This window comes from Idiotropiscis lumnitzeri, chromosome 14, assembly GCF_059441095.1.
Source record: "Idiotropiscis lumnitzeri isolate Australia: NSW breed Sydney's pygmy pipehorse chromosome 14, RoL_Ilum_1.0, whole genome shotgun sequence".
In the NCBI taxonomy this organism is placed as follows: domain Eukaryota; kingdom Metazoa; phylum Chordata; class Actinopteri; order Syngnathiformes; family Syngnathidae; genus Idiotropiscis; species Idiotropiscis lumnitzeri.
Genome location: NC_142404.1, coordinates 19,417,210 through 19,432,896, shown reverse-complemented (window position 1 = coordinate 19,432,896; position 15,687 = coordinate 19,417,210). Strand labels below are relative to the sequence as shown.

General features: G+C 46.4%; 1 protein-coding gene across 1 annotated transcript; it reads left to right on the top strand.

Moving 5' to 3' along the window:
- Positions 1-280: 280 nt before the first annotated feature.
- calcrla (calcitonin receptor-like a) lies at positions 281-15,050 on the top strand. The gene is made up of 13 exons (XM_088314836.1): positions 281-509; positions 9,728-9,828; positions 10,298-10,451; positions 10,531-10,641; positions 10,755-10,867; positions 11,166-11,257; positions 11,350-11,476; positions 12,340-12,493; positions 12,565-12,625; positions 12,719-12,785; positions 13,436-13,654; positions 14,181-14,222; positions 14,462-15,050. The coding sequence occupies exons 2-13, from the start codon at positions 9,769-9,771 to the stop codon at positions 14,681-14,683; spliced, it is 1,422 nt and encodes a 473-aa protein (XP_088170962.1). The 5' UTR covers positions 281-509; positions 9,728-9,768; the 3' UTR covers positions 14,684-15,050.
- The last annotated feature ends 637 nt before the right edge of the window (positions 15,051-15,687 follow it).

Below are 15,687 nucleotides of genomic sequence, written 5' to 3'. Positions count from 1 at the left end.
CCCCAGAATGTAACTGAGACCCAATTTTGGAATCCTTGGCAGCACTTTTTGCTACCGAACATCTTAAATAATGTTGGAGACTAGATTTAGTTCCTGCAAAAAAAACAACAACAAGCCGTCCTGTGCCGGATGTATGTAAATATTTGAATACGTTTTGCCATTTTTCAAAATAGAAAAATGGTGCGTTAAAAATCAGAGTAAAACCCAGCAAAGCCTGCGCGTTCTTTATGAATGAGCACCAAATGACGCTGGCGCACGTTCACGCCTTCAGTATGCGCGCATGCACGCGGCAGCTGCGGGCTGACTGTGACGTCACAGGAAGCGGTGGGTTGCTTCCCAACGCCAACCTGACAGCAGGCAGGCAGGCAGGCAGGCAGTCTTCCACTTTGCTGTGCTCACAACTCAGCGTGTGTGCGCGCATCTCGTCTGTTTTTGTGCGACGACACCCCAAATTGGACGCCTTTCGTTTTCAACGGGATCCAATTCCCATTTTGGACGGAACCTTCCCGGTAAGACGGCGGAGTAGTGAGCATGCAGTGAGTGTTGCGAATGTGTGTGTTTGCGTGTGTTTGAGTGCGATTGTGCAGCAGCAGCAGCAGCATCGCGATGATGCAGAGCGGAATGAATGCAGTTTGCTCAGCCGTGCGTGTTGATGCGTAATGCATAGGCGGTACCAGCTAGCGTGCCGTGCCATGCCGTGCCGTGCCGTGCCGTGCCGTGCCGTGCCCTCAATCCATTAGCAATCACGCCAACGTAATAACAACACGGGAAGGCACAGCTGGGCTTCCACTTGGCTCTGCATTCCGTTTTTTTGTGGCGAGTCCTGCCAGACATGCGCACTGCTTGGCTGAGAAATTGCAATTCTGTCACATTGTGCTTGATGGGCTCTGCTTTTTTTGTGCTCGTGCACGCTCTTCTCTTTCTGCATACTTTTGGGGCTCGTACTCGTTTGCTCATTTTTGGACGAGGCGTTTGAAAGTGTGCAACGTTCAGTGTCGTTTTCCAACTGGAGTCGCCAAGATTGGCTGTGATTGGGATGGAGCACATCCATTTGCTCACGCAGTCGTTGAAAGTACCTGCAGTCGAGTAACTGTGCACGCACTGAAGGTCATTTTCTCATAATAAATGTACTGAAATCTAAACATGTTTGCAATTAGTATTGTTTTTATGTTTGTATTTTCCTTGGCAGTTTGGCAGATTTTTTGCATGTTGGGAAAGAATGAAATGAAAGTCAAATAATGATTGACTGAGATTGTATATGTCGTTGACTTCAATGCTGGAGTTCATTATCGATGTTTTGTTGAACAAGACCCCACGTCAGTTTTGTGCGCCACAGGTTGAAATTGTCATCAAGTGACAATTGCTTATTTTGTAGGAACATACGGGGCTCAGGGGAAATAGATCAGCGTAAAACATTTGACTTCTGGAACAATTATGGCCCGAAATATAAATGGGCTAGTCGCTAAAAACAACGTCAATGAGCATTTCTGCGTTGTTAGTGGAAATGTCCAATGTTGCTAAACATGTGACGTCGACCTCTTCTCTGATTGGTTACGAGAATGTAAACAGGAATTCAAGCTGTTTAAGTGTCAAATGCGTTGAAAAAATCAAAGTGAAAATGTTTTCGGTCAATCACTTGGAATGTCATCTGCAAAGAAAGTCGCCTCGCTTTGCCTTGCGTATTTCATGCGCAGGCGTTGGACTCTTCATCGAATGCAAGTTGCAAAGATATTGCTCAGTGTAAACATTCAAGAAGCTGTTTTGAAGTCTTGATGTTCTGGCTTTCTCGTCGATCGAGCGCGTCTTCTCGGTCCAGTTCGAGTTACAGAAAGCGCGAGGAGGTAAATTTGTGGCTCGGCTGAGGTTCACTCTCGTAAGAATAACCATCTGAAATGTTATCTCCGTTTCATTCCTGCGGACCCCGAGCCACGTGCGCGCACATTATTCGTGGCTTTTGAGCGCAGGAATGTGCGAAGGAGGCATTTGAAGCCGAATGTCAGCGGGCGACGATGCTCGCCATCGTTCGATGGGAGACGCGCGCACGCGCACGCGCACGCTTTGCTCGATCACAAGTATCGTTACGTAAGCGACACGTTTGGGGGGCTTCAACCCACCAGGGGGGGGGGGGCAGAAATCTGGAGGGAGGGAGGCTCAGGTGATGAAGATGATGATGATGATGATGATGATGGCGACTCGTCAACAGTGTTTTGGAAGACTTTGTTGAGCAGGAAAGATGTCTTGATGGTTGTCACAGTTTTGACGTGGCCCCGCCCAACTTTTGGCAAAGTCAGCTCGACTACATGAGCACGGTCGCTCTCAAACTTTTTTGTAGCATCTTAAAAAAAATTCTCCTTCATTGTGACCAGCAGTAGAATACAGCAGCGTAAAAATGAAGGCATAGGTTTTAGTTCGATAGATGCAGTAATTAATCGACAACTAATGGATTGTCAAATTAATCGATATTTATTTTTGCTAATCGATGAATCGTCTTTTTGAGCTTAAAATTGTCCAAATGCTTTTCAATAACATTTTTAAAATGTCAAATTTTCCATGAAAGCGGACTGATAATTTTCCCCAAAATTTTAAAACAGAGATTCAACTTTTGGAGATGTTTTTGCACTAATATTATAATAATACTACAATATGCCATATATGAATCTATTTAGTAAGTAGGAGGTTGACAATTTCAGCAGGTGGAATTCTTCTGAATTGCAATGCATGGAAACATCAATGAAAAAAAACTTGCTTGACATTCTTTTAAGCCGCCTCACATTTCAAATTTGCTGTCGGTCAGTCTTATGTTTGTGTTGGATGAAAATAAAACAAATTTGAAAACAATGCTCAACATTTTCGGCCACATTTCGACCCGAGCCCGCAACTGAATCGCAATAAATTCATGATTTTGAAACCATGTCCTGTTTTTGAAAAAAGAAATGAGAATTTAATGATGCTTTTTTAATCGCTTGAAAGATTAATTGAGTCTCAAATGCAATTATATTGAATTGTGAGCCCCTGCAACTTTATGCACACATTTTAAACAATAACCTCCGACTTCAAACATTCCAAAATTGACAACCATCTTCAAAGGGCCGGTTGTGGCCCGCAGGCCGCACATTTGCCACCACTGCCTTCGATGGATGGCTTGAGATGAACGTTTGACATTCAAAGAGGAAGCAAGACACCTTGTGCCAAGCGTGCCGGAGGTCGTGACCCCGCGTGGGAATGACTTCTCATTTGTCATGACACGAAATACTCCAGCGCTCGATTTGACCCAAAGTCGCATGCAACGATGTTTGTCGACATGAGCGAGGAAGTGCGGTCCAGACGACAAATCCCTGGCCATCTCCGTGGCGCAGTGGAGGTGTTCCCGTTTCTTTCATTTGCAAACTGCGTCCGTGGAATCTCATTGACGACTGCGCCGACAAGTGTGACTTGAAAGTTTGTGCCACGGACCGACCGGCACCTCGTTCACAAACGCTCGTGTCATAAATAGAGGACATGAGTGATGATGATTCTCGTGAAACTGAAACCCTCCCATAAAACTTTGCAGCTTCCCGCAAGGCCGCGTCGTTTGCAGCGCAGTCAATTGCGCTCATTCGCCGACGGAGGCCGCGCAATTTTGGCTTCCGTCTCGATATCGTCGCTGAACTTTGAACGGAACAAAAAGTTTGTTTTGAGGTTTTTCTCTTCTGCAACTCGAGAGCAAAAAAATAAACATGGCTGCGCGCTGGCTTCTGCTGGAAAAATTTTCTTTCACATGTCCGACTTTGAAATGTGAGCGCCGTTCACTTCCTGGATGTCATCTTTTCTCATAAACTTTTTTTTCACGTATTTCGTTGACACCGTTCACGAATGAACACTTTTTGGAACGTCAGCTACCTAAATTTGTTCACCTTCCAACATTTTGCTATTTCACGACCTCACAATTCATTTGAAATGTTTTGCTGCGTTTTCTTTGGAGAATTTTGGGATGGTAAAAAAAAATAAATGACGAATGAAATCGTCTACGGCAGTGAATGGCTGACCTGGCAACAATCGTTAGTTTTTCCGTCCTTCCGTAAGATTCAAATTGAGCCTTTATTGTGTGGGAAAAAAAAAATTCAATTTCTTCAGGCTGGAGTTCTCCTCTTACCTAAAAGAACCATGTCGCAAATCCGCCCTCAGGCTGTGGCTTGAGTTTCTCAACGCTTTTGAGGTAATATTTCCGCTCATCCATTATGAAGGGCCGCCTTTTCCAATCGCAGTTAATTTGGCCGCACGAGGTGCTTAACGGCCGAGTGGCGCTTTGTGTGTGCGCGGCGGTGGCCAGTGGAAAGAGGCCGCGCACTCTGTGAGGGTGTTCCGTGTTTGTGCGAGCTAAACAAAGCAGCGGGCTTGACACGGGCTTCCTGATTTCCACGGCGGGAGGGGCCACCTGGCAGCGAGCGCACGTAGCGGAAACGGCCGCCGGGAGGCCGCGGGCGCACGCATCGGTCCTCCAAAGGTCAACTTGCGCCATCGGATGCAAAATGGATGCAAATGTCGCTTCGCACTCGTCGTCTTTCGCCAAACTCCAGTTAGAGACGACGATTAGTTTCCATGGCGACGGCCTTCCATTCCGACGCCGCCGACCGGAATTTGCGGAAGTAAAATCCGAATTCCGTCAAATGCCAGCTCGTCATTGGTTCTTTTGTTAGGCGGCGAACGAACCCGAGTGGTTCCTATTCGTACGGGTTTGCGAGTGCCGATTGTCCTTGAAAAGAATCCAAAAGCGAGCGTCCGACGAGCTCAAGCGATCACAAGTGTCGCGCGCGTTCTTTTGCACCACCAGTCGGGTTCAAGCGTAAGATTGTTTTTGAACGCGGTGTTATTTGGGGCAGCTGCACCCTGCAACCGAATTTTCTGCTGCCGGCGGCACCGTTGGGATCCCAATTAGCCAAATGAGTCCAGCGTCAAAATCTCATTTTCATGCCCGGACGGCCAGAAGGCGAGCCAAAGACGCGCCGGGCTGGAATTTCTGCTTTTAATTGGTTTGCTTGAAAAATGTACACCCCCGACACCCCCCCCCTGTCTGGACTGGGATGGATTCCATCACAAGAGGTCTTGAGAGACGTCTGGATGATTTTTTTTTTTATTTATTATCAATCTTTTTCCCAGCCAACCACTTTTGTTCAACAAGCGTGCGGCCAGTGGAGCAACTTGGGCCGTTTGGGCTGAACCATTGATCGTTTTAAGCCCCAAATGGCAACGTCAGACATCGCAATTTCGAGAGTCGATGCTGGTTTGTTTTGGCTGGCAGGAAATGTTCGCAGCTGAAAATGAATCTGAATCCCGGTGGATGCAACGAGCAGATGAGAACAAGGCGCTCCCTCGCACCCCGCCCCCCATGACTTTTTTTTAATTTTTTTACGCAATTCAAATGTTTGACAGCTCAAGTGGAGTCCGCTTGCAAAATATGGGCCATGCGGTGGAACAAATTGGAGGAATTCAGAACCTTTTCCTCAGCGGACTGCAGCGGTGGGACGCATACTTTTGCAAACGCAGTCAGGATGTCCGAAAAGCACATGAAAACTTTCCACGAGTGCCCGGGAGATTTACAAGCAGCTTTGCAGGTGCGGTGCACGACGGGGACGGTTTATTTTTAACACGTCTATTTTTATCAAGCTATTTGGACAATTTTTTCCCCCTCTTTGGAACCGGATCCCTTGGCTGTGATCAAACATCGGTGCTCTTAAAGCCTGCAAAGTCAACGCAGCAACGTGCACGTGCAACGAGTGACGTGCTTGTTTTTGCCGTCTCGCTCGAAGGAATGCGTGCTCCTCGGCAGCAGATTTGGGACGAAACGACGAAAAGAAATCCTTTTTTCAAATTTTTTTTTAATCAAATTCTGGGACACAAGAGTTCCGAATAAGTCACTTAGAGTTTTTACGTCAAGTCTAATTTATTTCTCCAGCCTTTAATCCCAGAAAAGATTCACGCCCGCCTGCTGACGGTCCGCCGTCGTCGACCTTCGAGTTGACGCGACTTTAGCGTTGCTAAATGTCCGAAATGCAACCAGTCGGGGTTCGTGTGCGCATTCGAAGCGGACAATCGATGGATTTTTGTGGAGGCGATCACGTGAGCTCACGTTTGATGTCAATCAATCCAAACTATAACGCTTTTTCTACTAAATTTGCATTTTGGTGGCGTTTGGGCGCTGTTCGCTTTTTGTAACATTGAAAAAATGTCTAAAATGCGGCTCCTTTTTTATTTGATTAGATTTTTTTTTCTAACCATGGCCATTGTGATTCGGTTTGACAAGAAAAGGAAGCCCATTTCACTGGAACCCGGCATCCTTTCAAATGAACACGAACAACTCAACCGGTCTTTAAAGTTTTGTGTTGTTCAAATGGGATGAAAAAATGAGCAATTGCTCCTTTTTTTTTTGTATTCACCGAGTCGCCTCTTGACTTTTTCATTTGGTTGAAATGTAGAAACTCTTTGACTGAGACTTTGGTTTGCTTCCTCAGCTACTTTGTGGACGGTCCGTCTCAAGCGTCCGACGCTTCAAATGAATTCAAGACGGGGACTGGCGTCACTTTCCACATTTTTCATGACTTTGACTGATTTGCGAGCACTTGTGATGAATTCACGTCTTCGGCATGTTGCAGCTTTTATCCCTCAATGTTATTGCGGATTTTTTCTTTTGGGAATCCCTTGTATCCAGTACCAGGATTTCTTGGCAGCCGGTGCCTCGTTTCGCAGATTTTCCCATGAGCGCCGCGGATAACTGTGCAGTCTTTCCGGTCTTGCGTTTCCACAGTTGTGTGCACATTTTGACAGAATGTGACGACGAGGACGAGAAAACAACAATTTTGGTATTTATGCATCGCTGTTTTTTTTAAGGCATGTTCCTGATGCACGTCAATGCAGAACACGTGCGCGCGTATTGGTGTCCGTGGATTGATTGACAGTTGAAGAAGGCTCCGCCCTCGCATCTGCGTGGGAATCTTTTTGTTTTCCATGACATCTGGCGGGGCCTTTGGCAACGAGGAGGTTTTTCGCGAGGCTCGTTCTCGTGTCCTGGGATTCGGAAGGTCGCGGATTAGTCTCAAGTTTGCTTGTTTTCAGACATATGGGCGGGATTATCAAATAAATATCCATGCCATCTCCACTTTCTATATTTGGTGTTGCTGACTGAGAGAGGAAACGCTCGGAGGGGGTTCGTTTCCAAGCTGATCCTTCCTGCCGCCGAGTTCCTCTTCAGTTCAAAAGCACTTTTCAAGCGGAAAGGGACTTTGCCTTCAAAATGGTCCATTTCTCATGAACAAATATTTTGTATTATTATTTTTTGGGGGCTCTGGGAAAGGTCGTTGGGTCCGGCCCGTTCCGCCCCCAGGATGGACTGCCCGGCTCTGGTTGTACAAGTGTACCACTAGTGCACATTTTTTGTTCCATTTTAAATCTGTTGCAGCCAAAAATCGTGTCCATGTCCCAAAATTGGGACGAATTGATTTCCAATATCCGGTCCTGCTGACTTTTTGTTGTTTGCGAGGCGGTGGGAGAGAAAAAAAAAAAAAGCATTTGCAGCCACCTGCTGAACATGCAAATTCCACCAAGAGGAAAGTGAGCCTGTTCGGTGCAGGACGGAAGGAAGGATGTTGACAGCGCAACATCTCCTCTTTAGTGGCTAAACGGCGGCCGGGTGAGAAGGCGGCAGCTGTTTTGCTTTTTGTTTTTCTTCTTCTCATGTGGCAGCTGTTTGTTGGGCGGACGGCTCTCGTGTGTGACGTCATCTCTCCATCAAAGCCCGACATGACGAAGCACTTGAGCGAGACGCCCACAGTTTGCCGCTGCTTTGTGCTTTGGCTGCAATCGACCTCTAAAGATCAATATTCAAGTAGCGCGGAGCTTTTGGCGCTTCAATTAGCATGTTTGTTCGAGTCGAGGGCTCTCGTGCTTTGTTTTGATTTCTATGCTTCTGCTTCACGTCACTGCGATGCTCTCGAAAGATCTTTTGGATTCTCTGAATTGCATTTTGGAGGGCACGTTTAGAAATGTTAGGAGCGAGATTTCCATGTGGGAAGAATTAATGTTGCCGAGAGGAAAACGCTGATTGACGTCACATTTCAAATAAACTCTCCTTCAAAAGTTTTTGAACAGTGAGGCCATTTGCTTTATTTTCGCCGCGGATAGAAAACATTTGCGTTTGAAACACAAGATGAAGAAGAGGTCGACAGCTAAGCATAAAATGTTTGAGTTTCGAACATCATACGCAACGTTCAATAGATCTACAAATTCATTCATTTTATTTCAAATGTGTTGCGCCTTTGAAAGGTTATAGTGAGAGTTGTAATGAGGATCTTAAATGAAATGAAAATCGCCGAGCCTGTGGATGAAAAACAAGCAAGTGTGAAGCTGTAAGCAAATTTGAAAATCAACAAGCAGTAATTGGGATTATAACATTTATGTTACAGAATTAAATGGCATCGTTTAATTTAAAAAAATGATAATTGCGCCAACATGCGGGGGATTTCGGCGCTCCCATTTGGAAGAAAAGAATGCACCGGCATTCCAAGACGGGTTTGTCGATCGGCAGTTGAATTGAGTGCGATGGAGTTGAGTCCAAATGAGCTTGTAAACGTGACGAGGATGCGAAAACGAACAAGAGACCCCGAACGCCATCGGCTGCTCTGTGACACAATCAAAGATGGCCGCTGTCCAGCTTCGCAGCCGCTTCTTGTCCGCCAGCAACAGATGTTGCGAATACATAAACGGGGTTGTTCTTTCAATGCACTCGGCCACCCAGTCTACAGGGAAAAAAGTTCCACCCCGCCGGTGAATAGCGAACGTCATACATTCGTCACGGAAACGACAGACTCATGTTGCCAAAGAGTGATATCGATTAACTCTTTCGCGGCTGTGGACATTTATTTGGAACGGAACCGTTTACTGCCACCGACAAATTTCATGGTCATCGACTTTGTCTTCCGTCATGTGGCCATGGAAGACGGACGGTCTTGTCTGTGAAATTGAGGTTTGAAAAGCGCTGTAATGACCAAACGGTGCCTGTAGAGGCAGTGTTGCATCGCTTTGGATTTGAGATCAGCACAGCTTTTGAGTTGAAGATGAAAATTAGAGGGTGAATCTCATTTTTTTTTTCATATAATTTTCTTGTTTTGATGCGGCGGCCCTGTCGCATCTGTTCGCTGCTTCTTCTTCTTATTTTTTTATATAAACGTGTCTGCTTTTTTTCCCAACGTCGATTGTGTTTTCCCTCGTTGGTAAATTGCCAAATTTTAGCACGTGACTCGCAGTGGCGGTTGTGCTGCGCAACTCCTTTCAGAGCGTGACTTGAAATTTCAAATTCCGGAAAAGCTTTTTACCGATTTTAAAGGTCACAACCAGAAGGCGACGCGTGAATGCCGGGGGCAAAAACTAGGCTCACAACCTGCACACTTTGCCCTTCCAAATATTTCCATTTGACTTTTTTTTCAACTCTGCAACAACACAAAATGACGAAATGCCGACCCAGTCGCGTGGAAGCGTGGCTTTGATCACACAATATTTGTGTCGGCGTTTTTGCGGTCCAACGAAAGATGCGACATCTGAGCTGAAGCCTGACGGCAAGCGAGGCTGCTGAAAGTCTCTTCACTTGTTTGAAAGTGGCCTCTGCTTGCCGCTGTCCCCGTTATGAAATCCTCGTGTGTGCATTTGCCACTCCGGGGAGCTTTTACCTCACGGTTTCATTTGCGATCTTCTGTTCCAGAACTGCAGCTGTGAAATCTTCAAATTGGCGCCAAGAGGAAGATGGAGCGCGTCGGGAAGAACGGACTCGTGGCACTTGTGCTAATGTGTTCTCTCACAGCGGTAGGCTGCCTGCAAAACACAAATTGGCATCAAATCACTCACTGATACAGAAACCAACACCGGTTTTTCTTATAAGTATACATCCGTTTTTATTTTGGAACACTTCAGCATTTATTTTTTTTTTTTTTTTGCACAATGGGTCGGTACGTTCTCAGTATCATTTTTTTCCTTTTACAATAATAGTACAATCCTTTTTGCGGCCAGCAGGGGGCGCTTCCACATCTTGTATTAAAACGTAATTCTTTTTCCAAACCGTTTCTTTTCACGAAGGTCGCTGGTCGTGATGGGCATGACAGTTCTTGTAAGTGAATCGAAATTCATCCAAAAAAAACAACACCCATGCCCCGCCTCTTTTTAAAGGAGACAAACAGCCAGCATAAAGCCCAAAGGGAAAACTTTTTTTTTTTTTTAAATGAGCGACCTACACATGCTCACGTGTCCGAGATGTGCAACGTGGTTTTTTTTTCAGCATTGTGCGAAGGCAAGCCTGGAGGTGAACGAAACTCAGCAGCAGCATCCGACCAACGTGTATCACGACATGGGACTGACCAGGAACAAGATCGTCACGGCCCAGTTTGAGTGCTACCAAAAGATCATGAAGGACAACCCTTCGGACAAACAAGGTAGCCGGCTTCCTCTCGGAACATTTTGCCGCCACGCACGACCGCAGCTTTTTTATTTTTTTTTGCCTTGTGTTTTTAGAGCCCATGTGTAACCGCACGTGGGACGGCTGGTTGTGTTGGGATGACACCAAGGCTGGCATCACCTCCGAGCAACATTGCCCTGATTACTTCCAGGATTTTGATCCCTCCGGTGAGTCCGTGTCGTGTTTTTCTTTTTTTTTTTCTTCTACTTTTATGAACATTGAGTTTGTGTGGAATGAGGATGGATGGATGATGATTGATTTTTCCTCTTCTTGCCTGCAGAGTTGGTGACAAAGATTTGCACGGACAGTGGCCAGTGGTTCCTGCATCCTGAGAGCAACCGCACGTGGACCAACTACACGCGCTGCAACGAACACACCAGCGAAGGCAGAGTGGTAGGAAAAAAAAAAAGAAAAATTCCCGATCATCCGTCGAAAGCTTTTTGGGTCCGGGACCACCGATGAGAGGGTCGCGCCCAGCTTGTTTCTGAAATTCAACTTTGGAGTCGAGAGTTGGGTTAATGGATTCCTAAAATGCGTCTTTTGCTTCTTTGACCGTTTCAACTTCAACAGTCCTGACTTGTTTGACGGAAAAGGAACTCGTCCGAATGTCATTGCGATATTTCTCCTTCGCGGTCGTTCGGTCGCATTGAATTTGATCGCCGTTGAACTTTTTTGTCTTTCGTCCCCGCAGACCGCCATGAATCTTTTCTACTTGGCTCTCATCGGACACGGACTGTCCCTGACCTCCCTCTTTGTCTCTCTCGGAATATTCTTCCACTTCAAGTGTGTCATCATCGTTGCTTCCGTTGGACGCGAGCGCATCTTGTGACTTGCGCTCATCAATTTGTTTTGTACGCTTTGCCGTCTCCCCGCAGGAGTTTAAGTTGCCAGAGGATCACGCTTCACAAAAATCTCTTCTTCTCGTTCGTGCTCAACTCTGTCATCACCATCATTTGGTTGACAGCGGTGGCAAACAACCAGGAACTGGTGCAGAGGAATCCGGTGAGTATTTGGCCCAAATCTCAACCTTCATTTTCTGGAGCGCAAGATTTGCGGCTCTTCTGCGGCGTGCCCGTCTTACTTTGGCTCCTTTCCGTAATATTACGCAATGTTCTGCCATTTCCAAAGAATTCTCAGGCGTCCTCATAAAAATGTCTCTTACATTTTATGTCAAAAAAAGAAGAAGGAGAAAGAATTACAGTCGCTCCAACATCCTCTTGAAAGCACTCAGGATGGCGGGGGGCGGTTCCGTCTCCTGGAAATGCAAAGTCCGCTTGTGTTACCGTGACAACCAGTTGCGCAGAGCAAGGGCGACTTGGTTTTTGTCCGTCAGTCCCCCGCCGTCCGGCCGCAATCTCGGTAGCGTTCCGGCCTCGACCCTCCGGCCTTCTTCATCAAAAATGACGGCGCCCGACGCACGTCTCGCCAGACACAAATAGTCGGTAGCGGCGCATTTGATGTGTTTGCAGGCAATTTTCGTCGTAGGTTCATCATTCAACGAGGGCCGATTTGTGGGCCGGACTAAAATCCAACCTGCGGCCTTTGTTACTGAAAAAATGGTCAGCCCAAAAAGTGGCTCGGCCCACCGTAACTTCCAAGTCGAGGGTGGAAAAACTCCGTGTGGAGGCAGAATCAAAGGCTGCCTCGCAGACGGCTTGTCAGATAACAGAAAATTGACTTGCGTGTGTAATTTTCCACTCGATGGGCGGGTAGGCGTTTGTTTGCAAACAACCCAAATGCCTTTTTCCTAATCCCTCCGCTTGCTGTAATAACACGGTTATTCACGCCGGAGCCTTGAGAATTGTGCACAAAAAATGCCAAATGTTATTTCTGTCATATTTGATGTGATTTCTTGTCTTCCTCAGACAAGCTGCAAAGTGTCCCAGTTTATTCATCTCTACCTGTTTGGTTGCAATTACTTCTGGATGCTTTGCGAGGGGATTTATCTTCACACGCTGATCGTGGTGGCGGTGTTTGCCGAGAAGCAACACCTCATGTGGTACTATCTGCTCGGCTGGGGTACGTCGTACGTTTGCGCGTTTTGGCGTTCTTCAGTTATAGAACCACTCTGTTATTGTTTTTTTCTCCAGGTTTCCCTCTCATTCCGGCTTCCATCCATGCCATTGCGAGAAGTTACTACTACAACGACAAGTAAGGGAGGAAGCACTTGAAATATTTCACAATTCATCATGACTTGCACTCTGGTTCACATTCATCGCGAGCTTTTTGTTTTCTGGACATTAGCTGTTGGATCAGCTCGAAAACATCGCTACTCTATATCATCCACGGCCCCATCTGCGCTGCTCTCCTGGTAAGAAGCTCCGCTGTTTCGCAAATGCACAACAATTAGATGCTCTTCTTTTATTTGGAGGGCGTCAAATAAAAGCTGAAAGCCTTTAGTTGAAGCACATCTTGCTTATTTCCTTTTCAAAACATTTGCATTTGTGCTCAAAGCCACAAAAATTTCCACGTGGCCAATTTTACGCTTTTGTAACTAACCATATTCATATTTTTGGAACAGCAGCAGTGATTTTATTTTCATCGATACGTGCTACTTCCGGTTTTAGCCAATTGCTTTTATCTTGAATGCAAACTTCCTGTTTAGTCCCGTTCACACGGAAGGTAACTTAACAAAGTGTGCGGCCAATAATTCCATATGGAGCCTTTCTTTTACGAGCACCCGCTCCGAAAAGGCAAAAGGTGTTTCAATGATGAAGCTAAGTCTTTTATGTTTGTAAATATTGAGTGTGAAATCTGTTAGCTAATTGTTTGCGCGTGTTTTAAAACGTCTTTCAGCTCTTACGGTGATTAGGATCAAAAGGTTTGAACCGTTGCTCCAAAAATAAACCGCAAAATCATCAGTAAAGTCTCTTCCTTGTTCGGAGGACATGCTGCAGCTATCGTTAGCAACGAACAACGTCGCTCGCCCTTCATGTGTCGAGTGTGTTTTCCCTCCCTCAGGTCAATTTGTTCTTTCTGCTGAACATCGTGCGAGTGCTCATCACCAAGCTGAAGGTGACCCATCAAGCCGAGTCCAGCCTCTACATGAAGGCCGTGCGAGCCACGCTCATCCTGGTACCGCTTCTGGGCATCCAATATGTGCTGCTTCCCTACAAGCCGGACGGCCGCGTCTCCTCCGAAATCTACGACTACATCATGCACATCCTGATGCACTACCAGGTCAATCATTTGTCTTGTTTGAGGGGAGCAGCCCCACTGGAAAGTACGAGTTCGCTAAAAAAAAACAAACGCGAAAATGCGAGTCCTCACGCATGGTAATAGATTGTCTTTCCCCTCGCGTGGGCAGCACCAAACAGAAAGCCAGTCGTAACAACTTAACCAAGCAAGTTGAGACTAAAACAAAATGACAGTTGCGACCAACCTGTTTAAGCTTTTGAGGCAGCACAAACGCGATATTGCATTTTGCCACTTTTCTTAAACTCTAAAAGGGTAGCGTCAAGCATGCGCTTTGTTTTTGTCATGGGCAGCAGGAAGGTGGAAATTATGCAAGCCGAGAAGTGTTGAAGTCGCTGAGTTGTTATCTGATCACCGTGAGCGTTTCCAGGATGATCGGGGCGGTGCAGGAAGTGACTCTTATGCAAGAGTCCGAATCGCCTAAACAAATTCACTTTTGATCGTTATCGCCTTCAACTGTTTGTTTCTCGTAGCATCCTCTCACGGCCTTTTTCGTTTGTTTACGTGACAGGGTCTGCTGGTCGCCACCATCTTCTGCTTTTTCAACGGAGAGGTAAGAGTTCATTCTTTTTTTTTTATATATTCAATTACACTTCATGATTATTCTATCATACCTTTGACGCCATGTCGGTTCTGCATTATTTGACCGGCAAAAAAGGGTCAAGTGCCCAGCAATTATCCCCATTTTTTTTTTTTGTTCTACGCAAACCAAACTGCAAAGAAAATGTGAACAGGAATGCTATCTGGACCAACGAACATCGGCCTGACTGCTTCCCGTGTTTCTCCGGCAAGGTGCAAGCAGTTTTACGGCGGCACTGGAACCAGTACAACCTGCAGTTCGGCAGCAGCGCGGGCAACCATTCGGACGCCCTGCGCTCGGCGTCCTACACGGCTTCGTCCATCACCGAGGTGCAAGGCTGCTACAGCATCGACGGCCACTCGGAACACATGAACGGCAAAGGATGCAACGACTTGGACGCGTCCATCCTGAGGTCAGAAAACCCCTTCGCCTGACCGCGCCGCGTCCGAAACGGGACGGTTCCCGGCCGACCTCGTTGGCCCGTTCGCAGTCACCTTAAATGTAATCGACACAAGGCCTTTGCACCCGTTGACGCTTTTTTGACCCGGATCGTGCCAAAGTGACAAACTTTTGTCCTCTCGGAATCCTCGTCTTGTTTTCTGCTCACCAGAAAAGTTTGAAAAAAAAGAAAAATGAACAATTCAGTGACGTCAGGCCAGTGTGATCTTTTTTTTTATTTTTTATTCCACGTTGTCAGCTGACTTTTTGCCATCCAAAGTGGATCAAATCCCACCCAAGTCAAGCCCACCTACCCCAAAAAATTGTCCCCCGACCATCCCGATGAATGTCATGTCGCTCATCTTAATCGATTTTTCGCATTTCTGTGTTTATTTGTGCTTTTTTCATTCGTCACGGCGGCAACATTTTCAAAGATTTTACGTTTTTGTCTTTCAGAGTAAATAGGAGAGCGGAATTTTTTTATATTTTTTTTTTAGATCAAGTATTCAGCGTCGTGTTCTCTGCCTCGGCTCGTTAATCTTCAAGGTCGGCGAGGGAAAGATGTCACGCCATTTTCTTCATTTGTCTAAAAGTAGCGCTTTCCTTGTCGTCTCCGTCTGACGGAAGCAGTCTCAAAAACCGGAAGCGGCGAATTCACGTCGTCGTCGATGCTCGCAATATTGGAACCAGCAAACGTTTGTCGTTTTGAACTCCGCCGTTTTCCGCAGCTTTTGTCGTTCATCGCTTTGCATACGCGCGATTTCCTTTCGATCGGAGACGTCCTCTTCGATGCAGCGAACTGAGACGAGCGGGTGGAAATATTTTCTGTTCCATGGCTAGCGAATGTGCGTGCGTGCGTGCGTGCACGCGCATGCTTTATATTTGCAGTATTTACGAGTGAAGCCTTGAAGGCAGCGTCGAGTTTTATGTGACCGCGCGTGCGGCGTGGGTTGGGCAGAACAAAAAAAAAAGGAAAAAAGCGACCGATGAGAGCAAAGGT

Coding starts and splice junctions, on each gene's coding strand:
- calcrla (XM_088314836.1), top strand. CDS start 9,769: ATGGAGCGCGTCGGGAAGAACGGACTCGTGGCACTTGTGCTAATGTGT. Junction 10,452..10,530: donor CAACCCTTCGGACAAACAAG/GTAGCCGGCTTC, acceptor TTGTGTTTTTAG/AGCCCATGTGTAACCGCACG. Junction 12,626..12,718: donor AGTTACTACTACAACGACAA/GTAAGGGAGGAA, acceptor TCTGGACATTAG/CTGTTGGATCAGCTCGAAAA.